This window comes from Amblyomma mixtum, chromosome 2, assembly GCF_055824585.1.
Source record: "Amblyomma mixtum isolate Tamu chromosome 2, ASM5582458v1, whole genome shotgun sequence".
NCBI classification, from domain to species: Eukaryota; Metazoa; Arthropoda; class Arachnida; order Ixodida; family Ixodidae; genus Amblyomma; species Amblyomma mixtum.
The window spans coordinates 10,494,247-10,519,125 of record NC_143013.1 but is presented as its reverse complement, the minus strand read 5'-3'; the positions used below and the strand labels follow the sequence as shown (position 1 = coordinate 10,519,125).

At 45.3% G+C, this 24,879-nt stretch overlaps 2 protein-coding genes across 2 annotated transcripts; both read right to left on the bottom strand.

The window, feature by feature from the left end:
• Positions 1 to 716: 716 nt before the first annotated feature.
• LOC149358380 (F-box only protein 9) lies at positions 717 to 24,874 on the bottom strand. The gene is made up of 13 exons (XM_089570452.1): positions 24,733 to 24,874; positions 20,684 to 20,812; positions 19,110 to 19,167; positions 18,953 to 19,033; positions 18,850 to 18,877; positions 18,055 to 18,166; positions 17,700 to 17,801; positions 17,550 to 17,611; positions 16,073 to 16,158; positions 15,164 to 15,280; positions 13,699 to 13,925; positions 13,327 to 13,403; positions 717 to 1,129 (listed from the first exon to the last, which is right to left on the bottom strand). Exons 1-13 carry the CDS (start codon positions 24,733 to 24,735, stop codon positions 1,021 to 1,023), a joined length of 1,191 nt encoding a protein of 396 aa, XP_089426578.1. The 5' UTR covers positions 24,736 to 24,874; the 3' UTR covers positions 717 to 1,020.
• On the bottom strand, positions 8,087 to 10,498 carry LOC149358381 (uncharacterized). Its single transcript, XM_089570449.1, has one exon. It carries the CDS (start codon positions 10,433 to 10,435, stop codon positions 8,663 to 8,665), a length of 1,773 nt encoding a protein of 590 aa, XP_089426575.1. The 5' UTR covers positions 10,436 to 10,498; the 3' UTR covers positions 8,087 to 8,662.
• Positions 24,875 to 24,879: the final 5 nt, after the last annotated feature.

The following is a 24,879-nucleotide window of genomic DNA, read 5'->3' as shown; positions in this document are numbered from 1 at the left end:
AGCTGCGAGACACAAGGCTGTCCAGTTGTTAAGTTAGTGGAATACTAGTTTAATCTGTGAAGCAGGCTGAGCGAGCAGTTGAGCTCATTACTCTTGTCCACAGTGCGGTACATTAGATGCCAAATTTCAATAAAAAGGCAACTTCTTTTGAGAAGAAGCCAATGCTTTACTAAACTGCATGTGGGTGGGATCGAAGTAAACCTTGCGCAATCTCCTACTTTAGGGAAACTGAAGCCCGAGGCATTGAAGCAGATATCCAAAAAGTATCCACTACTGAAACAGCGTTGCAGTCACTAACTGGTACCCTGCAGAAAAGGTGATGCCAGTCTCCCCAATGCAGACTTATAGGCTCAAGTTCCACATCTGGAAGCTTTAAAGACCTCGAAAATAAATTTTTGTTATAGCTTTCTCGGCACTAACTGAACTGTATATTGCACCAATGTAACTTAAAAATTAAATCCACTGGAAAGTTAAATTTGCTCATGTTTGGCTTTGAACTAGAATAGAAACTCATCTCTATTGTATTCATGAGCCTTTTTATCTTTTGTGTGCACCTTTCCAGCTGGATGTGCATTCAGCTGCCATGTATGGTCAGCAGGAAAACAATGGCAATTATTGCAGCTAAAGCTGAGTAATTCCAAGCAGCACAATATTCAACTGATAATTACCCTCCATTTCTATATAAGCTACTTGTTAACACACTGACAAAAGTCATCCAACATCCCACAAGTAGAATTTTTATTTGCAACCTTTGCACCAAAAATTCCCTCTCTACAGTGAACACATTTATCGCCAAGCATTCACATTTTGCAAAAAAGAACGAAACTCCCGCATCTTTAACAAGACTTGGACAAGCGTACTTTGACAATGATAACATCACAAGGGAAAAGTGGGTGTGCCTTGCAGGAAGGCCAGCGTGGACTATGAGGCATGGCACCTCGCCTACGTGTTGTCCCACAATTTACAGACAGCACTTTTTTTTTCTTCTCTCCTCCCATCTGTGCTGCACTGCAGATGTCATCACAGTGGAGACTCCGACACCAACGTGAAACTCTTGACTCTTGAAAACCAGAGGGGAGGAAAAGCGGTGCTTGTCAGGTCAAATGTTGCCACAGACTCTTGGCCCGGCCTGGATGGAGATGCGGAAACGAAAAGTACAATGCTACAATGAAATCTACTCTCTCCAAAATAAGGCTACGGCTGAGCAAAGCCTAAACTTATCTAACTATATAGACACTCCATTGTCTACATGCATTCCGTGCCATTAAGGTGCCTGGAATACATGAAGTCTGTATGATAGCCTATGAGTCGCACAAAAACCTAGCCTCTGCCACAAGGCACACTGCAAGTAGCCAGCTAGTTTAGCTATGTGATGCCTCGCATATTGCCTGCCATACAAGAGCATAACAATGTATATAATTTCCATTTCTACTCGAACTACGTAAATTGCTAACATACTTCAAGAAACGGTCTTTTCAAACATATTTATGAAGGCATGGTCACAGTCTCGGATGCCATATTCAGGAGGCCTCCTGAAGGATAAATTCACGCAAAAAGCTAACCCGAACGGCAGGACAGCCAAATACTTTTATAATTTTTGTAGCTGAAATCATCAAAATTAGCTAAATTTTGCTATGCTGTAATCAATTTTTTTTTTTTCATTAATATATCTGTTCTTTACATGCCCGTGCATTGCAGGGTTAATCCTTGAGAACTACTTCAATGTGCAACTGGTGTATGAACATGAGAAAGCGCTTCCCTCTGCCCCTCATCTGGGGCTCAACTCTTGTAATGATCTTTGCAATGCAAACAATAAAAAAATACCTAAATTCTGAAATCTACCACGCACAACTAGGCCTCGAGCAACAGTACAAATGGTCTGGGCCACTGGTCCCATCTTGTGGGCCCGTTGAGATATGATGAAAGCAATCATGGAGTCTGAGGGAGAAGGAGTACACAAGTATTGTAACGACAAAGGATGGGCTATGCAACTACTGCGACCATGAATTTTAGTTTCATGCATTGGGTTGCGCACAACAGAAAAATCGAGAAATATGCTCCCTAATCCAAGCACTGTGTTCCCACATAGTAGCAGTTCACTTCAAAACACTTGCTATCGCAATATAAATGCCTGAATAGGTGTGAATGCTGACATTAGACTAGAGTACATAAAAGACAATCCGCACACTCGCATCGTCAAATAGAGAACTTCATTACAAGCCAACAGCTTCGGGAACCTTAAAGGGGCTGCGAAACACTGCCTGGGGGGAATACCGGCTATACTTCAGGTGGGTTCTTTATGTCACACAGATGCTGACTTAAAAAGAATTACAGGAATCGATGCACAGGAACGGGAGTTATTCAGTGAAGAAATTTCAAAATACAAGCATACAAAACGCTGCCCTCAACTCGATTTTGGCGGGGCTTCCCACTCCTATTTCGCTCTCCCAATGACGGCACCTGGCGCAACCAATCAAAACAGCCAGCCAGAGCACGTCGCGGAAGTTTGTACTCCATTGTTGCCTGCTCTCTGTAACTCGTTCTTGCTGAGACTGGCAGCGTTGTTTCCATGCAAGGTGGTGTATTTTTATTTTACTTGCTTTGCAGGGCTTTTATCTAAGACAAACAAGTTGTTTTTGTTGATCTAATATAAAACGCAGACAGGTGACAAAATGTGTCTCTATTTATTCACACAATTTGCAGTATATTTACTGTTTGTCCGATCATCAAGCTCGCGCCAGGTGATGTCATATCCGCTGCTAAAAACCCGCCACTGTGTGACGACACCATCAGAGCCATGAAGTTGTTTTTGGGAGGACATTAAAATATTAAAAAACGGAATATACGCGGTATTACCGACGCTAATAGCACCATTATAACTCACTGTATGCAATCAACAGGCAAAACAGTTAACTAAGATTGTGTTTCTGGGCCCCTTTAAGAATGTCTCCGAAAGCCCCAAAAGGGTCTGTGGATGCCTATTTGAAAACCACTTTTCCAGAACTGTCATGTGCACCTCCCATGAAATATGGTACTGCCCCACAGATGGGTTTCCGTAGTAGCGCAGAAAAAAATGTGCAAACCAAGGAACATTGGAATACAGTTCTGAGCAATTAAACTGTTGATGCAAATACTTATGTGAACTCTTCAAAAATAATAATTCATCAAAGATGAATTAATAATTTGGAATGTTAACATAATAATTGTTCACAGTCAATGCGCAGTCAATTGGCACCCATGACATAATGCTCAAAAAGTGTTTACAACAGGAACGCATCAATAGTGTTCCGATGCAGCTAACAATGTCAATGAAGAGAAGCAGTCATCTCTGTTTTACTGATTTTACCGGTGATCAATATCTGCCTAGGTGGAACCACGAACTGAAACCTAAACACGTTGCCAGATTTGCCTGTCTAGTTGGGTTTCATGACTTATAATAAACCCTGACACGTCTTCAACCAAGACCTTTTTTAATGTAAAACCCAACGTTTTGAAGCCGGCTTGGCTCCTTCTTCAGGGGTGACTGGGGGCAGTAGCTAGCGCCTTTAAAGGGTCAGTCTACTGAATTTTATCGACCCTATTCTCTTTGCGGCAACCGATAGCTCTTTACTCAAATTACCGTTTAGCCAGCTGTGGTGCCAAGGAGTGCGGTAGAACATTTTAAAATAGAATTTATTAATGTGGGAACACATCTGTATGAGATGGTAGTCTCATCTCGCAACCATCTGGATTTCCGCCGCGCGGCGACAAACATGGCGGCGCCCGTCGAAGCCGGACCTCTCGCTTCGGACTGAATTCTCGTTGTTGCTGCCTTTTTCAGTGCGTTCACTGGCCATAAATGGGGCGCCTGTCTTTCGCTTCGTCTCATCTCGCCTATAAGAAAACATATAAGAGATAAATTTGCTTTATTTTAATAATTAGAGTGACGGTTCTGCCGCTCCTAGGCTTAAGTGGAGAGTCGGTTTGTTTACAGCAATGGTTCCCGTCCTGACGACCAGATGGCGCCACTATAGGCTGAGTTTATTTTTGCGTCTCTGCTAGCATACGCTGAACTAAAAGTGGGAATGTGCCTGCGTTTTGCGTACGTGTAACTATAAATATTCATGTGATTTACAGAAAAAGCGAGCGGTACGCCTTCTACAGTTTACCAGAACAAAACGTGCGTTTCTCTGACATTGGGGCATACAAATGATATGTAGTATATTCACTTATGCTTCTACAAAAAAAGACTACCACTTTCTTGAACAAAATGAACGTTTGGGGTCGCCACCATGCTTTTTTACGCGACTTTTAACGCCGAAATAAAATATAAATTCCTGCCTAAACCGGGCGCAGACCCCTCGTTATTGATGTTATAGGGTGCCAACTACCAGAATATGCCATTATTTATACACTCATCTCGGTGAGTAGACTGACCCTTTAACCTCCGTGCATACTCAAAAGACGCTAGCTACTGCCCCCAGTCACCCCTGAAGAACCCAAGCCGGCTTCGAAACGTTGTGTTTTAAGAGGGTTCACCAGTGGCAGTGTCCATAGGAAATACATGGGAACTTTCAGAAGCTATACCGTGTCTAAATATGGCTCGATTTTCATGAGGTTTGTGGCAGCGTTTTCTTCTTGAATGAATAAAGGAAATGTTGCGGGCAGATTTTATTGTTTAAGTTTCACTTTTTTACCAATTAGACGCAAAGTTCCAGAAAAATGGTGCTTTTAGATATGTAGGTCTTTCATGTCATCTCGTGAAAAAACCAAGCCAAAAATCAAAATTTCGTCCGCAACATTTCCTCCCTTTTTCTTTCTTGATTGTTAAGACACGATTTTTATCCATATCGAAGTTAGTGTTAGCCTTTTACAGGCTCTGAAAGTTGTGTATGTATTTTCCGAGGGTATTTGAATTTCGCGCCAAAATTTACTAGCGCGGCGTGGCTCCATCTGGCGACAGAATATTTTGTCGCTACTGCACTCTACCACCAACTTCTTGCTTGTCTGTGTTCGTGCGCATGCGTTTTTCTTAGAACCCGGACGAACTTCATTTCTTTCTTTCCTTTTTTCTTGCTTGGGCTGTATTTCTAAAAGATTCCTGCTTTTCTTTTTTTCTCGAGCTGGTGGTGCTAAAAAGAAGTGAGATGCAAGGCCACACCTACAAGCTGCCCCCCCCCCCCCCCCCCCACACACACACACACAGTAAGGCACTGTTTGCACCAAAACGCAGGTGTGTCGAGTTATCCGGCCAAAAACCGGTTACTGGGTTCATGTAAACGCGCCGTGTCGGGTCAGGAGTCGGGACCAGTCAACTCCGCGCAAAGGGGTAGGTTGACTCAACTCCTCCCTGCCCCGATGTGCTTGTAAACGCTGTCGAGCCGAAAAAACGGAGGGGAAAGGATAAGCGCGAAATTGTTTTTGCTTGCGCCGTCGCATCTCCGAAGCAGCGGTGGCGTGCCTCAATCTTGGATATGTTACCACTGCTCGCTTGCAATGCGAGGCTCGAAGCTTGGTGTCGCTGCAGTTGAACCGGTCTTCACTCGCTAAAATCGAGTTTATGCAAACACGCGACGTCTGGTCCTTCTTTTTACTTTCTTATTACCAAAAATTTCAGGGGGCACTTTGACTGTCTAAAGTGGGTAGAGGCGGAAGCGTTTTCCGCACCACCTTCGCTGTTTCTGTGGCACCGGTGGCGTCACATATAATTGAGTACTAATTACTAAGTGATGACAAATCACTTATTAATGGTTAATTACTGATTAATGCCTGAATACTAATTAACTGCTAATTAATGAGGCCTTTAGGAGTGGAACGCGACAGCGCGTTGTAGCGCTGCCAGGGAGTCCACGGAACACCACCCGTTCAGCGCGATGCCTTGCCCTTTGAACGCAACGCTTTTTGAGGAAAGGAAATGGCGCAGTAATTCTCTGTCATCTCGGTGGACACCTGAACCGCACCGTAGAGGAAGGGAGGAAGTGGGAGTGAAAGAAGATAAAGAGGAGCCGTAATGAAGAAAATGAAAATTGTATTTGAGGAAAGGAAATTACGCAGTAACTGTCTCACAAAATTCAGGGGGGCACTTTTTTGACCTAGTGTGTGGTCACTGATGCCCCTAAGAGTGGAACGCGACAGCGTCTTGCAACGCTGCCAAGGAGTCCATAGAACGCCATCGCCCATTTGGTTCTATGCATCGCTCGTCAGTAAATTGGTTTTTGAGGAAAGGAAATGTATCTGTCTCGCATTTGTCGGTGGGCACCTAAACCTCGCGGGAAGGGAATGGAGGAGGATGAGAGTGAGTGAAGACACCGTATTCACTAGACGCGCCTTTGTTCATTCCAAACCATCGAGCAGGCATGGCGGAGTGGGTAGCATGCTCGTCTCTCACGCCGAAGACCGGGGTTCGATTCCTGAGCTCGACCAATTTCTTAATCGGTTTTATTTATTTATATGGCCTGACTAGTAAGGCTAATTGGGTAATTAAGCAATTAACTAAGCTCAGTCCCACTTACTTGGAGCATCACTATACGATGCCTTCAATTGGTTGCATGGTTACTAGCCAAAGTACAATTGGCCCGGTTTGAAATTCGCGCACTGTGACGTCACGACCGTTGCCACCAATTGAAAAGCGTGACATTTTCTGTCGACAACTGCTGCTTACAACGATGAGACATTAAAGGCTTCCGCCTTAATAATTACAGTGTTGTAGGCGTTACCGAAAAAAAGTAACTAAATACGTTACTCGTTACACTAAAAAAAAGGAACGCGTTACCGTTACCGAAAAAAAGTATCGCATGTTACTTTGCCGTCACTTCATGGCCATAAATTTTAATCAGTGTGTCTTTGCTGTAAGAACTCAAGATAACAGTTTTATAAAGCTCATACCTCATATAATTCCAACTTCACAAAGAAAACATAGCTGAACTGAGCAAATTTACAGTAATTCTGGTGTGCTTCTGCTTACGAAATTACGCGGAAATTGTGTAGCAACAAAGAAATGTAAATGTCATAGTTCCTCAAAAAATATATTTGCGCACATAAAAAATTTTTTTTTTACTTGAACCTTCGTAATTATCGCAAAAATGCGAGTGTTTACGTCAAGGTGTTCAAGGTCAGCTTCGCTCGCTTAGGAGCTCAATAACGAGAAACGTAGCCGGAGTTGCAGATAGAAACAGCTGGTTGACTGCGATCCCCTTTTGTGTGCTGTACCATTGTACTCTTTCCACGGCTCTCTTAGGGCCATCTTGAAGTAAACTGGCGACATTCCTGAGTTTTCTCAGAAGAGGGAACTTCTTCCACAAAGAATGCGAGAGTGTCACCTGGGAACGAGACACTGACTTACAGATTTCTGCAAATGGTTCATTGGTGGCTTGGCATGCGTCCACTCTTTAGAGAGATGTGTGTGTGAGTGGTTTGGGGGCGAAGGCAAGTTTGTGACTGCGTGTTCGTGCTTTTTTTTAGTTGAGTGCGTCGTCAAGGGCAGGTTTTTTTTTGGCATGCATGCGAGCCGCAACAAGGGTCGTCAAGAACACCGGTAGATTTTGTTTATTTGCAATACTATTTTTGGCGTTTTTTTTTTCTGAAAGAGAGGCGGAGAGGGACAATTGAATTAAGAAGTAACCAGTAACATGACACCTCTAATTACCGAAAAATGTTAACGTAAGTACGTTACCCGTAACAATTTCGAAATGGTAACGAGTACGTTACTATGTTACCGAAAAAAGTAACGCGTTGCCGGTAACGCCGTTACTTGTAACGCGTTACTGACAACACTGCCAATAAATAGCCACTAACAACATGCGTTGGTCGAGTTGGGTTGACCTTGCGCAGCCCGACTCAACCTGACGTTATTGGTTCATGTAAACAGGGCTAAGCAAGAACTCGCTTATGCAATGACAAAGTTTGCGTCCGGCCACCATGCATAGCTGCAGGACGCTCTCGGTGCTTTTGCGAGCCACACTTCCCGTCCTCTTCAGTTTTCTCTAACTCTGATTTATTTCTTTGTGGAATTATAAGCAGGGAAGGAGGTATCAAAGCAAGTAAATCTGTTATAATTTAAATATTTTCACGAGGTGGTGAAAATGCCGTGAAAACACAGACGAGCAGATTAACGTGGTACTGAAACAAGCTCTTTATTGGGCTGCCGTAGAATAGGCGTCTCCACCCACACACGGTCACCTGGCTTGTATTGTGCGTGGAGACGGCGGAGATTGCAGCGTTGGGCGTACGTTCGCTCTTGGTCTGTAATGCGTAGCCGGGCAACTCGTAGAGCTTCTGCACGCTGCAAGCAGGCGGCGACGTCAAGTATGTCCTCATTGGTGACGTTTGGCAGCATGGCGTCCAGCGTTGTGGTTACTTTTTGCCGTAAATGAGCCTAAAATGTGTCACATAGTACTGGTCTCAATAAGTGCGCTGTAGTAGACGAACATGACGTACGGAAGGAAGACATCCCAGGCCTTGTGTTCTGCGTCGGCATGCATGCCGAGCTCGTCTGCAATGGTTTTGTTCAAGCGCTGCATGTGGCCGTTCATCTGTGGATGAAACGCGTCATCGTCCGACGGCACCTATACTGTAGCGCAGGATGGCTTGCGTCAGCTGCACAGTGAACGCAGTTCGTGTGTGTCGCGCGGGACACAGTGAAAGAAGGAAAAGCGAAACACACGCTGTAGCCAGAATGGGTGTTCTAGGCGGTTTCTTGGCTATCGTCATTTTCCGACGTTTCCTTCAAAGGTCGCTTGAGCGAGCGAGCCTTTTGTGCTTCGAGAATGTAATCAGGCTCACGAATTGGAAGGCCACGGCTCCTCCTTGGGTCCACGAGCTCAGGCAGCAAGCAGTACATATAAAATTTTTTGAGCCGCGGCAACATCTCGTCCTCCCAAAACGATTGATTCCTGGAAATCGCTTCAGTGCTGATGCCTTTTTTGGTCCACAGCACAAACAAGCACTTTTTACGGCGAGCAATATTCAGCTGTCCTTGCACTTGGTACCAGTAATTACTTTTTGTCTTCAGCTGCAATCTCCCGCTCTTGTTTTCCTCACAGCAGACTATTTTTTTGGCGCGAACTCCTTCTAGTGGAGTAAGGTCCCTCGCTGAGTAAGGACACTTGACTTCAACAAGAACGTCCTCCCCAATGAGTCCGTCCGGGGAAGCGCCAAGAAAGGGGTTCTCCTGGTCAACAAACAGGCCGCACTCCTTCACCACGACGTTGCACTCATTTTCGATTTGCTTGAGTGCTAAGCACTCGTGGTCTTTTCCATACCGAATCGCTTCGGAAGTTATTTCCTTGTACAGGATGTCGCCAACTGTCCGCCCACATCCCGTCGTTGGTTTCATTTTACAAATAGCACCAAACAATGATGCTGTCAATCTCTTTCGCCTTTCTTGTTTCCACAGAGTGCATCTACTCTGCTTCGACGTTGCTCGCTGCAGGTCTTCGATGTTGGTTGCTGATAGCGAAAGCGATTTCAGGAAGGTGTCGGAAGTAGATTGAAAAGCACCGGGCTCCATGTCTGGTAAGCCGTAATCAGCATCGGCACCAGTATGTCGCTCCTTTTCTCTGCGCTTGCAGCGTGAAGTGGTTGGTATCTTCTTTTTCGGTAGCTTTCGCTTTGAATTCCTCCTAGAAACTATCGCCTTCACAAATGATTCTGTGCATCCTCCAAGCTGCCCTCCCGAAATCCTGCGCGCGATTTTTTCGTGGTATGTTCCTCGGCAGTTGAGCGATAAGGAGGCTGCAAAACACCTTGTCTCGTAGGATCTTTTCAAACAATAGTTTATCCTCTTTCCTCCTACAAATTTCGCCACAATGGAGTTGTAATGTTCGGCAGCATTGTTATCGACGTCCATTATTAGGCTCGCCGTGTTTGCAACCACTCTGCTCATGGCAACACAAATTTCTTCAAAGATGCCTTTTTGAACTATTTCAGGAAATATATTTTCTTCTCCCGCTTTGCTTCCGGAACAGAAGTAATCAGCGCAGTTAGCGTGGTCTCCGAACACATGATTTGGGCCGTTCTTTATGTCATGAGCAAGACGGTCTATTTTTTCAGAAAACGATGCCTCTTCAGAGCTTCTAACTTTTATTGCTGTTGCAACTCCATGCCGTAGGCGAACAGCTGCTTGGAGAATAGAGTTCTTTAATTTAGGAGGAATTTTTTCTAGCCGCTTCTTCTGAGCGATCTCTCTTATTTTTGCTGCATAGTTTCGAAGTAGGTGGTTCCTGCACTCAATTTTTTCAACCCGCTGGTTGCCATACGGTGCTGCTGCTACGATAGATCTGTAAGTGCTGGAATCGCCATCAGCAATAAGTTTTGTATATTTGATGCCATGTAGCTCAACGCTTTTCTTGAAGCCTTCCACCACAATAGCTTGCTCCATGCTTGTTGAGCTTCCCTGCCAGTTCTTGTGGCACTGATGCTGTTTCGGGGTGGCACCTTGTGGAGTCCGGCCACACATTGCGCATATCTTGTTTTTCACGCCAAGGTACAGGACCTTTCCAGTTCCGTGACCAACGATAGCAGCCTGAAAGAGTAAGACCAATATTAGTCAAGAAGCTGCCCTACTGGCTGCACTGCTAATCGCTCGAACATATAGGTATTTCAGCTTATCATGCCTGCTCTTCAAGTGCTACTTTAAAACTACCTCTAGGCAGTTTGATGCCTTTCGATCACAACGGTACATAGCCCCGTGTACATGCAGCTAGGTTATGAAAGCGCGGATCTTTTCCATACCTCCCCAATTAGCCGAAAGAACAAGTGGGAAATATTTCAAGTACAAAATGCAGCGCTTTTTACCGCTATGGCAACTAAATAAATTCGTGCACTCACCACGCCTGACGGAGCGTCATATTTGTTCCTGTAGGATCTCTTTGACCACGCACCATCTGCGATGACTGCTATCGTGGGTGTACCGTCACTGTCAATGTCGCCGCATTCTCTTGCCAGCCTTGCCTCCTCTGCGCCCGCTGTTTTCATTTCCTCCCAGGCGGTTTGATTGATAATGTTGCCAACGTCGTCCTCTATTTTCGTGTAAGTGTCCGATGACATTCTTGGGATGTTCATAGACGCAAGCAGTTCGTTAAGGTTTGAGAAGCCACAGCCAATTGACATTATTCCACACACCGCTGATGTGTTTATATCGCCGCAGCCGCTGGAAGCTTGCGCATCAGATGGCGGGTCTGTGTGGATGACATCCTTCCTTCGGCACATCCTGCATACAAGAGTCAACGTGCTTCGTAGACCTTGCTTTCTTTCAGACACACAGTCCATATCCGCCAAAGTGCAGTTGAAGGGAACATGGAGGGCGGTCTTTTGCAAGCTGGTCAACAGGTACTGAAGGCTAACAATGCGCCGCCCTTGAATTCCAGCATTTGCACTGCCGCTCTTTACGGTGGTGATCGCGGGACCTCCATTAGCAATATCTTCGTCGCACGACTCTGTTGTGCTCATCACTGAAGATGACAGGGCACTTCCTGACACCTCGGATTCTTTGATGGGGGCTTCAACGTCTGCCGGCCTTGGGTTGTGCTCGTTGACTTCTGGGGACGCAGAATCTTCAGCAGGGTGGGCAAGGTCGCCACCATAGAGGGGATAGTGTGTTTTGCACGTAGGAGGTTCGTTATCACGAGCTTGCCTCTTTCTGGTGTTCGCAATCAGTGCACCTGCACGTTTACGCTTCCCGTACCTGAAATTCTTTGCTGGCATTTTCTGCTGACTTGTTGCCTGCTGGTATTCAAGCACCTTGAGACAAATCAGGGAACAAAGTATGGCGCACAAAAGTGCCACAAGATGATGGCTACCGTCAGAACAAGCCAAACTCAAGCCTTGTTGGTGCTGAGAAGCGGAAGATGGGTGTCCGGCCCTGGGAACGCTCGTACGAGACTAGGCAAAGTAAGCTGCACGCTGTCACTACAATCGAGGACATCCTTCTGCAGCTAGAAGGCTACGCGGGAAAGGGAAGAAGACCAGCCATGAGCCTTGTGCTTGTAACCAGCCGGAGGGACGACGCTTACAGCAGCATGGTCAGTGCAAGAATGAACCACTGTTTATTGAAGGCACAGCTTTTATAGGCACGAGCAAGAGCGCTGTACCGGAGGGACGACGCTTGCCGGCGTTCTGGGCCAGCCGAGTGGGACGCGCGCCGGCGTTCTGGGCGAGCCGAGCGGGACGCGTGCCGGCGTTCTGGGCAAGCCGAGCGGGACGCGCGCCGGCGTTCTGGGCAAGCCGAGCGGGACGCGCGCCGGCGTTCTGGGCGAGCCGAGCGGGACGCTGTAACCTACTGCGCATTACTGTTGCGCATCGGCGCGATGCAATCACTGATGCGCGGCACTGATACGAACACGACACGTGTCCGTTACAGTGCTAGGAGCTCCTTTCTTTCCTTTTATTTAGAGACTGACTACATAGGTGTTCAACACAATGGAACCTTTTCCGGGTAATGTCCTGCGGATGCACCAAGCCATTTTAACCGACCACACCTGTCTGCTCAGGCGAAACCAGTCACCCCACCTTACCATTGTAAAAGAATTTTCGCAGAAAAGACTGAAGGAAGCTTAGGCGACCCAAACCAGAAACGCTAAATTGGTGGGTTACTGGGAAATGGTCCATTGTATGACCCCCACATCCTTCTGTGCTCAATGGCTTGAGAGGGGGGTCAACTTTTTTGTGCTTCGGTCTCTGGAACCTTGGCCGCATACCTACAGATAGTTCTGGGCTCTACTTTGTGTACGCGGAAGAACGAATACTTTTTTTCGTGTCGCGGTGTAGTTTACACACCTGGAGGGGGAATAGAACTTCCCTCCTTTTTGGGGTACTCAGGTGCTGCCATCTATCGACAGAAAAAGTTCAAATCTGAGTTGCCTTGTAGCTGGTGAGCCCTCTTAAGGCGAAAGCCTTTAATGCCTCATCGTCGTTGACAGAAAGTTGTCAGCAGAGGTGTCCCGCTTTTTAGTCAGACCAGAAAAAAAATCTTTGTGCACGATGGGATTCGAACCACCATCCTTCCATTCCACAGCCGAGCGTGCTAATGGCTATGTTACTTTCTGCCAATGCATAGTTCTCCTTGTCTAGGACGCTGGAGAGTATTTGCAGAAAGGCGTCGAAGCAGACGGATGCCTCTCAAACGCCCTCCAGTGTCTCCAGTATTTAAGATTCACAAACAATTGTGTACTTGATTAACATCTTAACCACACATCAGTGACACAGGCAGCAACACCGCACGAAAGGCTTTCGCCTCACCGCACTTTAGGTCAACAAAGCGCTTCCCTGAATTTTTAGATTAAAAAAGTTTTTGGTTGTGTCAGAGTTTATACTACACTCCTGCTAGCTCGGAAGTAGAGTGCCACAAACCAGTAGCTGTGGATGGCGTAGCTCTTCCACACCAGCTGTGCATTGGCACGACCCCGCACACTTCTCAGCTCCAGCTCCTGCAGGAAAATAAGTCGCCGACAGTGTTGTGAAAGTCAGTTTCTGTCCCAGCGTTTCTTGACAGGAAAATGACTGCACAACAATTGCTTCTAGTGGCAAGCCTAACTGAGCTTGACACTGGGAAATAGAGGGCACAGCAAACGCAAGCTATAGAAAGCACATATGGTGGAAGACCTAGGTGGGGCCAACTAGTCAATTATGGTGAAAAACCGCATGCAAGGTCTCACCAAGGACAAATGTAAGTTGGCCTTTATCAACAGGGTACCACATTCTATGGATCAGGCGGGGACTTGCCAGGTGAAAGACTTGCTCCGGCTGTGGTTCCACGTTGTGCCTGGCTCCCCGCCGGTAGGCCGTGTTCCGCGGCGTCTTCACCGCAGGCTTTTTGAGCACCGCCTTGACCCTAGTGCCCTCGAGCCAGAAGCTTCCACTCAGGACCGAGGTGTAGGCCGGTCGTCGAGACCGCAGTTTACCCAGGGAGACGTACGGGTTGTCGGGTGTGGTCAGCATCAGCACCACTCCTGTACGGTTTCACGAAATCAACAAACCTGTGCAGTAATGAGGCAGCCTGGTCCAGCACATTGAAGCTTGGGCACTGTCTGCCGCTACTTGTTCATTTTCTCGGAGCAGCTATGTCACTGTGCCAAGCATGTCAGCTGCACTGCATGTTCACCTAAGTCATGAAGGAGTACATGATAAAATCATGCAGCGGTTTGACCATAGTTAAAACCTCATTCTCTGCACACTTTCGTACATACACCATGACAGCTGAGTGCATATAGTTCCAATATGCTGACACTGCCTAGGACAGCTGATAAGCAGACAATGCAGTGTTTCATTTTAAACCTGTCAAGGCCCCGTTTCGTAGGCTTACTAAGCAACCTTAATAAACAACACTGCCTCCTGAGGTGATGTTTTGGTTTCTCTTTGTTTTTCAGTGACTAACCAATTACACTGTATTTTTAGAGCGTTTGCAAAGTTGTACTTTTAGAAAAGTTAACCGCCATTGCCTTATGCAGGCAGAGAACTCTGCCAATGCTCCACAAAGGGGAGCTGCCATTAAGAATGCAACTAGATGCATCCAAGCAATGCCTACAGTGCATATCAAGCCATCACTGAATAGCTATATTATAGAATAAAGGCCACTTGCAAGCACTGCGATACACCTCCCTTGTTGCTGGTAAGCGCATTGGAAGCTGACCGAACAAATGAAGGCTAATGTGTAGCCTGCGCACAGTAGGCAAATTAGAATCCCTTCTTACATAGGCTTAACCTCACACGGGGTCCATTGCCGACGTCTGGTAACTAAATGGCCCACTCTGTGTATTTGTTGTAATAGTAGTGATAAGTCAATCTTCGTGTATATGTGTTGTCGCTCCCACTCTGTTCCCCTGAGCACGGACGTAAGTGCGATTAGTGGGCAGCAATGCCACATCCGCTGAGTGCAGGATGCAGTTCAATGGTCATTCCAGTGCTCTGTACTACTCAGGCTGCAGCTGTACATTTCTGAAATGGTGCCGAAACTCTGCTAAAGCCTGCCGCAGCATCGACAAAAGGCATTATATATATGCAATTTTTCGAAGCAGGAAGTCCAGTTTGTCTCCAAAACACAAAAAAAAAGATGCACAAGTGCCACATCCATTTCTACAGCAATTTGGTGACTCATTAGCAAAGCAACAAAGAGAAAAAAAGGAGGACGCGCAAAACAGCAGCACGTGTACAAGAATGGCATGGTTCACGATCAAAAGGATCTCCTCACCATCAGGAAAGAAGCGGAGGTAGCGATAGTACTCCACCAGAAAACAGGGACGATAGGTCGAGTCTTGGAAGGATGACTCGCCATGCCTCACATATGTTGTCCGGTTGATGTAGACACCTGAAGTGTGAGTAACACACAAAGTATGCACCCAATTACAACAAACAAGCAATGATTTTCAGCTACTCATTTCATATTTCCTTGCTGACATTAGGCAATGTAATTCATTTTTTCACATATTAATGCTAAACTATGGGACAAACTGCCAGGCAGAAATGACATCAATGTTCTGAAATGTCCAAAATGAGGGCCACTGTAGAACTGCACACTGCAGTTATATGGGTTCTTTGTTGCACAGGCAGCACTTATACACTACTTTGCACTTTATTCAATCATAGTTACTCACTTTCAATGATCTTTTCCCTTAATATAACATGTACTGCTCAGGTCAAATGTCTTCAGGGCGTAGGGTCCGCTTTTCAAGGTAACGCCTCACTCGACAAGTTGGTTGTTCATTCTTAGCAACAGAAACTGAGTAAGAAAAAGACAGACAAGACACAGTATGGGACAGGTGCTGTATAGGAATACCGAAAAGCACCTGTCCCATGCTCTACCTCGTCCATGTCTACTAACACACAGTTCTCCCTTTGTTAATATTTGTTACTGAAATGTGTAGGGCTCTTGCAGTAGTGCTGATGCTTCACAGTTGCAGAAGAGTAAGAACACTTCTCCTCACCATCTAGATGTCTGGAGCTTCAAAAGTGCTACAAGTTTCCACTTAAAAAAAAAAAAGATGACGTTGGCCATACATACGAACAACAAGGTTTTCACCCAAAGTTTCACATTGGGGGCATTTTAATGTTAAAACTAAAAAGATTCCAATTGGGGACAAAGAGGCAGATGCTCACTGACCATTGTAGCAGATCCGCGGCCTGCAAATGTACATTTCTCTCCAAGAGTCGTACTGGTTCAACTGGCCACAGTCTTCACCCCACGTTCTGCACAACAAAAGGAGCGGCAATCGTGTGATGCTCGCATACATCAACTCTGACCAACTCTAATGCTTCTCCTGTAACCCACTGGCGAGAAATCCAGCTGCATTCCAGTAAATCACAACACTGTGTGAGAGCAGTGCTTCTTCTGCACAGTAATCGCAGTAGCAGTAGTTGGCACAGTGGCTACTGAGGCCATAATGCACCAAACACAAGGTGATGACATAATGTAATGTAGTTAGGCCTTTGCCCTGCAGTGGGCGAAGTCAGGCTGATGATGATGATGAGTTAGTTATGGCTGAAGTGTTAGGATATGAAACTGGGAGTTTAAAAGTAGCAAATAAAATGAAGAGCTGAAGGAGTTTTAGAAAGAATACATCTCTCTACTGACTGTTGTCTAAAATCTTGCATTGAGTTTTATGGTGCATAAGCAGCTAAGGCTATTCTGCGTCAAACACGAGGTTGGATGTATAAGATATAACTTGCGTGTGGAGGATGCCAGGGTCACTTGGAAACTTGGGAAGTTTCTTATATGGAATGAACGGCTCATGGGATGTGCTACAAATCTTGCTCAAGCAATGCCATTTACTGGCACATAGCATGGACACGAAATTAATATGTGAAAAAGTTAAAAGTGCATCTCCACGCTGTTTTTAGAAAGGCAGGTCAACATTCTGCAGGAGAAAGTCATGCATCAGTAACAGCAGCTATAGACAGCTGCGTAACTGACAAAAGCATGACTTACAATAGCTGCACAATGAAAAACCAAAGCCATTCATACAGTGTACATGCCTGAAAACTAACAAAAAGAACAACGATGCACATCCACAACTAGTAGAGCACACAAACATGACAACTAGTGAGGACAAAGTGAAGGACTGACTGTCACAGGAAAAATTTGGTGCCAAGCTTTGCACCTGTCATTCTCACTCTGGACACTATTGACCAATTTCATATCTTACACCCAAACTAATTCTCTTTTTTTTTTATGAATGCTGCAAAAGCGGTCTGAAGTAGCTGTGTTACAGGTTAGTTAATGATTACTAAAATATTTTTTCGAGATATATACAGTGAACTCTTGATTATTTTAACTTATATGGGTGCAAAAATTTTTCAAATTACACTGAATTTGAATTAAATGGACACAATATTGATAGGACCCAAGGCATAATTCAAATAATGCTTATGTTCAAATTAGGCAAGTTCAAATTAACAAGTCCACTGTATCTGCCAACCAATTAATACAAAACTTAATCTGCAAGTTTAAAATCTGTAAAATTGGCAGCAATGCTGAAGATGCTGCATGAAGTAGGGGGAAAATTCAACTATCTAAGCTGCACATTTTGACATTCACCTCCACTAACTGTTTAGAGTAGCCATGTTTTTGCACTGCCCACCTCACACAAGCCATGTGCCAAAGCTCAGGATCCCTTGCACAGAGGTAGAAGCCACGACACACCTGGCAAGAACAGAAAGCGAGTCAAGCATCTAATTAGAGTGACTAATTTGGATATGACAGCAAGATCAACTCATGGCCCACAACATACCTTTGAAACAGACTCAAGAGACAAGATGTCCAAGTCTGAAGAGACCACCCATCGCAGTATAAACATAAAGACTTCTCTGGGAAGGTCAGAGATGTGTGTGGCCTGCAATAATTATTAACCGGTACTGCTGAGTATGAGCAGATGCTTGATATCGCTACATGCAAATACGTTGCTCCACAACTGCCACGAGAAAAAAATTCACTATGCACGCACAATAGTACTAAACTCTCTGTATAAAAAGTCCATCGAGAATTGGGAAATTTTAAGAGAAACAGCTGTGCAATCCGTATATTTTGATGTTGTCGATGGTGACAATTAAAGAAACTGCTGTCACAACTGAAATTAAGATAAATACTTTTTGTTCCCAGGCTACAGAGCAGATGTTGGCCGATGAAGTTTTGATTTTGATGCGCTGATGAAGGGGCATCGGGTCATCATTGTCACATGGTGACTCATTATCTTCACATCTGTAAAAAACAAAAGAAACAAAGTTCGACTTCACAAGCAATGTGCGACACATCCAGGCAGGTGGCATGACCACCACTAATGCCTGTCACCAGCTACAATCCTCACGTACCCAGGCTCTCATAGAGATCAGTTCGAGCGCAGGCATATTAATATTGAAAAAAGTGCTTTGAGGGCTGCATGACATATAGAAGTTTTATACTCCTGCCAATACAGTTGACTCTCAATAATTTTAACCTGAAAGGGGCCCAAAATCTATTCGAATAATGTCAAAACTGAAATATCAGGAACCTTTTTATACACTTCATGCTGGCAGGACCAATGTGTACATTCCAATAAACAACAAGTTCAAAGAACAGAAGGCCGGGTGGGTTAGTTTGGTTCTATTATAAAAGAGTGCTAAAAGACAAGGACCTAAAAACAAAGCAGACACCACCAGCACTGTGATGGCATCTACTGTGTTTGTTATTCCCTTGTTTTATCGTGCTGTTTTATAATGAATAAGTTCGAATCAAGCAGGTCACAATTAACAAAAGTCAACTGCCTTAACATGGGAGAATCAATGTCCTATGTAAACATGCTTCAAATTATTCAGTAGACTAATACTGCAAGTGCCACAACGGATGGTCCAGATGAATTTTTGCACAACTCATGCAATGAATGTTCACAATTCACTCATACTCACTCGGTTTCTGAGCCACTGCTCTCCTCATCTGAAACCATACGCATCATTGTGAGTGTAAGAAAAACATGCACACAAGTCTGCAAACATTTGAAGCAGAACTCACCAACAGACCACACGTTGCTGTTTGCCAAACGAAACTCGATATCGGGCACAATTTGCAAGGCTCTCCTGTAGTGCGAGATGGCTGAAGACAAAAAAAGTAATCATAACAGAGGGCACCCTGAATGAGTGCAGAAGGCATTACAGAAGTGGGTAATTACCATCTTGCATCCGTCCGGACCTCTCAGCTGACACTCCTTTCAGGTAAATCTGCTTCGCCTGCACGGTCACATTGCAATACAAATGCTAATGATTCTACAGCTGAACACAGCAAAACCAGACTTTATGCCCTAACTGGTGTTGTCTCTATTAAACGGACTACTGCTGAATGAGCCAAAACCAGCCTTTCATGTGTTGCAGCACAAATGCCATTTCTGTATTTCCAGCACAAAGTAGACCCACAAAAATAGAAGAAAAATGGCTGATTTCCTTTTGAATTCTCCACTTCACTGGAAGACCGCAAAACACATAGCTGTTTTTATATGCTGCCAAGCACACACTATGATATTATGAGACTGGGTGTAGAATAATACAATCCTCTTACATAATACCACGTTGGTTGCACCAAAACTCATGGTAGACATTGACACAAGGGTACAAAAGAAGCGATAAGAAATATGTCCCTGCACATACATCCAAGAACTCAAGGAAGTGCCACCTATGTAGTATACTCACAAGCACATGGACATCCATGCAGTTGATAAGTGTTCGTTTTTGCATGTGGCAGGGTGCAACCACAAGGATAGCAGTAAACAAACAACCAAACAGTAAGCAATTGGCATTCAGCGCTATAGTCCAGCTTTCTTCTTTACTGCCTGTCCTAATCACATCCACGCACTGCCATATGCAAAGTGAAATTCCTTCACCAGTCTCAAGTGGGCTGTACTAAATGATGCGAATTTAAGTTGCGTGACGGAACAAATCATCGACCTGTCAAACAGCGGTCACCGCTGCGGTAGCCTAGTGATCACTGGACTAGTGAAATTCCTTCACAAATAAACTGTCCAGTTCTTGTGATATGCAATAATAAAGGCACATGGCAAGCATCAACAACAAGGAACTATATGTCACTTATATCGCACATTATATCTTCCTTCGTTGCTTCTGTCCACGATTTCTTCACAATGTGCAGCAGTCACACAAAGCACTTTGCACAGCTGTGTTCTTACTTAACTACTGTGCCTGCTTTGACAGTCAGTAGGGTTTTGCATGTACTATGTTCAGGCATTTTATCTGCATCTCTTTTGCCCAGCTATTCTAATAAAGCACCTGTCTAGAATAAAAATTGGCTGGCAATTTAGCATTGCTAAGCATGAAATATTGAGTGAAAGCATGGTTTTTTGCAGGTGGACACCACCACCACATATCTCGAAACGCGAATGAAGTGTCCGCTGACCCAGGGAGCCAGTTATGTGCCTCTCCTTTTCTCAAAATCAACGGAGAATACAATGCTGTCAATGCCAATGCCAATGAACCCAATGAAAGCCGGTTGTCTGTTGATCCAGAGCCATGTTTCTGCCACAACAACACCAACGCATGTAGTGCATACCTCTCTGTCCCTACCACCATGTAGCTCAAAGCGCGACTGAGGTGTCCACTGAGCCAGGGAGCCAGTTATGCGTCTTTCCTGTCCTATTGTGACACTCTCAGAGACTTCAAGCAAACAATGGGATTTTGCGGGGTAGGAGGCTAATATAGCGCTTCCGCACTAAGAACGGACTTTGGTGACACTCACTTTCTCCACGAGGCGCGGCTCCTTGTCCGAGGAATGGGACGACTCCTCATCATCCTCTTCCGCCGTCCCATCGGCATCATCCACGCCAGTTTGCGAGCCACTGGTCTGCAGTGTCGGCTGCTGATTGTCCTGTGCACGGAATGTGGTGTAAACCATGAGAAATCCCGCAGGCTACGGAGAAATGATGCTTGCATCTGCACTACGTAAGCAGTTTCCTACTGCAGTAGCTATTAAACAGACCCCGAAGTGGTCAGTTTCCATAAAAACTGCAGCCACGACTGTGATGACCAAGAATTTCGCGACAAGCCTGTATGTTAAGAGTCAAGAATAGTGACTAGCACTTCAACATGCAAAAACATGGAGAAACACCGCCAAGCTCACCGCCAACTTCATCACCTTCACAGCCCAGGCAAGCCGCCAACCATAACAAATAATAAGTACACCAAAAGGCAGGCTGCAATGATGCCCTATTGCTTTTGGACATAGTATTAGCGCAGTGAGAAGCGGGAAAAACTGTTGCACCTTGCAGAGATATGCAAGCTCTATAGTTGAGAAAATGCAGCGCCTCACTTCAGCTTCAGTACCTTAGTTTTTACCCAATTCACTTTTTGCCATGATAGTATTTAAACTTGAATAAGGTCTACTGAGAGGGCCTCAAGTCAGCATTAATATTCTGTATTCATAAACAAGTACACATTCTTTGGGATGGGTGAACATTTGCAATTGAAACAATTAACCCAAACTCACCACATAACATGACAGGCTGAATAGCCACTCAAATAAGATCACCCTCAGAGTTCACAGTGCATATGTCAAAGATAATGATGCAATCTTTTATATGAGGTACTGATTCCAGACATTTTACAGTTGTTTCACTGCCTCAATGGTGCACCACTGTTTGCATGCACCATATGCTTCTGAACTTTTTGAGTTTTTTATACCAAATAAATCATGTCTGCTTACACAAACTTCTTGCAGTATGCGCAGCATTTGAATGGTTTGGATGTCAGTGGGAAAAAATGTAAAGTAGCTACTTTTTCATAGTATCCTTCCTGCTCCAAGGCTACCCTCACAAAAATGAAACTTTCTCAATGAGCTACAAATTCAATAGTCCAGTAATCCAACAGGTTAAGGACCATTTAGGATGCTGGACTGCTTTGTAAGGAACAAACTTTGTGCACTGAGACTCCACAAACTGCATAGGCACTTAAATTAGCAGCAAACGCCAATGGTTGTTGGACCTTTTAGCTATTCTCCATGCCTTTGACATTCCAATAAAATGCAGAAATAAAGAAAATTCCTGCTGACCCCATCAGCACTACGTACGCTGCAACAGTAGCTCGTGTGTCATTTTACTCATGCTCACTTGAGTATGCTGGTTCATGCATTGGCCCAAACAGGGAGCTTCTATCACAATGAATTTCAACTGAAACTTTCCCATCATGGTATTTAAAACGATGTCATAGGTGATGTCATGAGTTGCCTTAGAGCTCAGGAAGCACGAAAAACATCAGTTCCTTTAAAAAGGAAATGAGACTGTATGTGCAGTTAAAGAAGTAGGATGGTTTAGTGACTGAATTCATTCAGTGTCTGGAGACAAGCAGGCAATCTGTGAAGTCATCTTAGTGTTCCTTTAACTTGCACAATGGTAACTGACTCACGAGCCTAAAATAATTAAAGCTTTAAAGCTGGCTAACAATAATGTGATTGGGCCTGAAGAACAGGAGTTATTAAGTGGACAGCAACAGCTTCAGTGATGTGCACTTTGAAACAAACTTTTACGATGCTGCATTAAAAGACAACATGTAATAAGCAAACTCTTGTAAAGGCAGATGACCTATAACCTTTGCAGCACACTACCATTATTGGCATCTGTTTGCATTTGCAACTACAGTCGAGCCCACTTATAACAGCCGCAGATATAACGAACGCTCGCTTAGTACGAACGAGGATGGTGCTACCGTCAAAATATATATTGGGGCAATGGCACAGTGTCTCACATAGAACGAACTGTTGTGGCCTCAACACTCGGTTAGAGCGAACGCGAAGCTGTCGGGCCCCGTAAATTAAAGTAAAAAAAGAAAAAGCGCGCGTTGAAAAATGAAAACGAAAAAGCGCGCGCGCGCGTTGACGAAAGAGAAAGTGGCGCCGCCCGCGTCGCTGTGATGCATCCACGTGATTTGTTGCTCCGTTGCCACCCCGCGCTGAGGGCATTGCGCCGTCGATTCTTTCTGTGCGATGGCACTGCGTTGACATCGTTGCCGCATCCGTGCCTTTCCCAGATCGGGGAGTTGAAGGCTGCCTGAACGCGCGAGCCCAAGGGCTTGACTTGCGCCTGGTGCGATGGAGGACTGTACGCCGACCTCTTCAGCTGCTAAAAGGAAAGCTGTCGACATCGCAACGAAGATGGCCATTGTTAATGAACTTGCTCAAGGTGCAAAAAACTGCGAACTGGTCAAAAAGTACGGACTGTCGAAATCGACCATTTCAACCATTGCTAAGGGCAAGGAAAAGGTTCTTGGTGCTACCGTGAATGCCGACCCGACGACTAGAAAGCGCCTTCGGAAGGCGACCTACGCGGACGTTGAGGACGCACTGCTGAAGTGGTTCGCTGACGCCCGGTTCGCATCAGCTTGCTTGCCGCCGTGGAGATGTTGAAAGCGGCGTGGATGGAACTGACCGCGGAGTGCATAGCAAATTGCTTCCGCAAGGCGGGTTTTATGGGCCCAGGCACCGAGGACGCCATAGATGACCCACCGGAAGGCCGGTCGCACGAGGACTTGTGGCAACGCGTCGTTGACACGCAGCTGGCCGGACCTGACTTTGCCTGGGACGATTTCGTTTCTGCTGATGACGACGCCGACATTGCGGAGCCATGCACTGACGAAGCTATTGTGCGTGAAGTGCGAGCCCTTCCTGACTGCCCAGAGACCGACGAGGACGATGACGAGGATGCTGCTCTACCGCCGGTTGCTGTGAACGCTTCAACCGCGATCGGTTACATCGCGTCGCTTAAGGAACTCGTGTGCAGCAGAGGCCTTGGCGATGAACATATTACCGCGCTGGAAAAATTAGAAACGGCAGTGATGCGATGAGCTTTGAAGAAGCAGACATGCATCACGAACTTTTTTTTCAAAAATAAAGTTCACTTTCTTCTCGCTTGCTCTTTTTGCCCGTATTATAGGTGGTCCACTTACTACGAACTTCGGATACAACGAACAAATGCCGCGTGACGATCAAGTTCGTTATAAGTGGGCTCAACTGTACCACCTGAGGCTACACCAAATTAAGTTATGGATGCATATGAGGGCACTCAAAATATAATACACGCATGGTTGACGCAAGTTATTTTCTTTGGTGAATATTTTTAAAACTGTACCACCTCCATGTGTGTACCTATTTGAAAGTAAAAAAAAAAAAAAAAACGTGGTCTCCTGCAGCGGTGAAAGCTGAAACAATGCACTTCGTCAAACACCACATCAGTCAATTAAATACGCAGTCGAAAGCACAAAAGGTTATTTTATATGTGCTCTATAAAGGAAATTCCCAAAGTCTCCTCAGGCTAAATTGGGGAGACTGTGCGAAATACTACGCTAAAGCGCATGCACGCATTTTGATATAGCGCGGTCGTGCAAGATTTACACACAAAACCAGCGCACGCTTAATATAATAAGCGTACATGGTGACAAGTATGCTGTCATAATTTACTTGGCGTTAAGGAAGCTGTGGGACGAAAAGACTTTCGCGCGCTGTCCCACGCGAAATATCGATCAGCAGGCACATGTAAACAAGCACTGAACGGCACCGACTCGTAACACGCAGTGGATCCAGTGGCGGCAAGCAATCAGCCGTGACGTGCGCCTCTTGCACTGCTGTACGCGTCGTTACGTCGGTGTAAATATCTTGTCGACATATCGAAGCGCAGTGGTTCGATAAGTCGAATGTGCGCAAGTTTCTAAGCTCGCCAGAAGGATACGTCGTTCGCCGACAGCACAGCAGCAATGGCAGGGGAAAACACGACGCGTTATGTAGATGCGTGAAATGTTTACCATAATGGGTGAATTTTGGCGTCAATGGTCAAGCGATACACTCTCGATCGGAATTATAACGAAGCACACTACTCCGGTACCGTGCTTCTTTCGGAGCAGCCGCCATGCTTTTGTAAATAACCACCAGAGGTACCCACGCACCCTGAA

What these genes read in the sequence shown, in the direction of transcription:
- LOC149358381 (XM_089570449.1), bottom strand. Translation starts at nt 10,435, where the DNA reads ATGTGTGGCCGGACTCCACAAGGTGCCACCCCGAAACAGCATCAGTGC.
- LOC149358380 (XM_089570452.1), bottom strand. An exon ending in CTCTTGAGTCTGTTTCAAAG is followed by an intron (nt 17,612 to 17,699) that starts GTATGTTGTGGG and finishes TGTTCTTGCCAG; the next exon opens with GTGTGTCGTGGCTTCTACCT. An exon ending in GCCGCGGATCTGCTACAATG is followed by an intron (nt 15,281 to 16,072) that starts GTCAGTGAGCAT and finishes CTCACACTTCAG; the next exon opens with GTGTCTACATCAACCGGACA.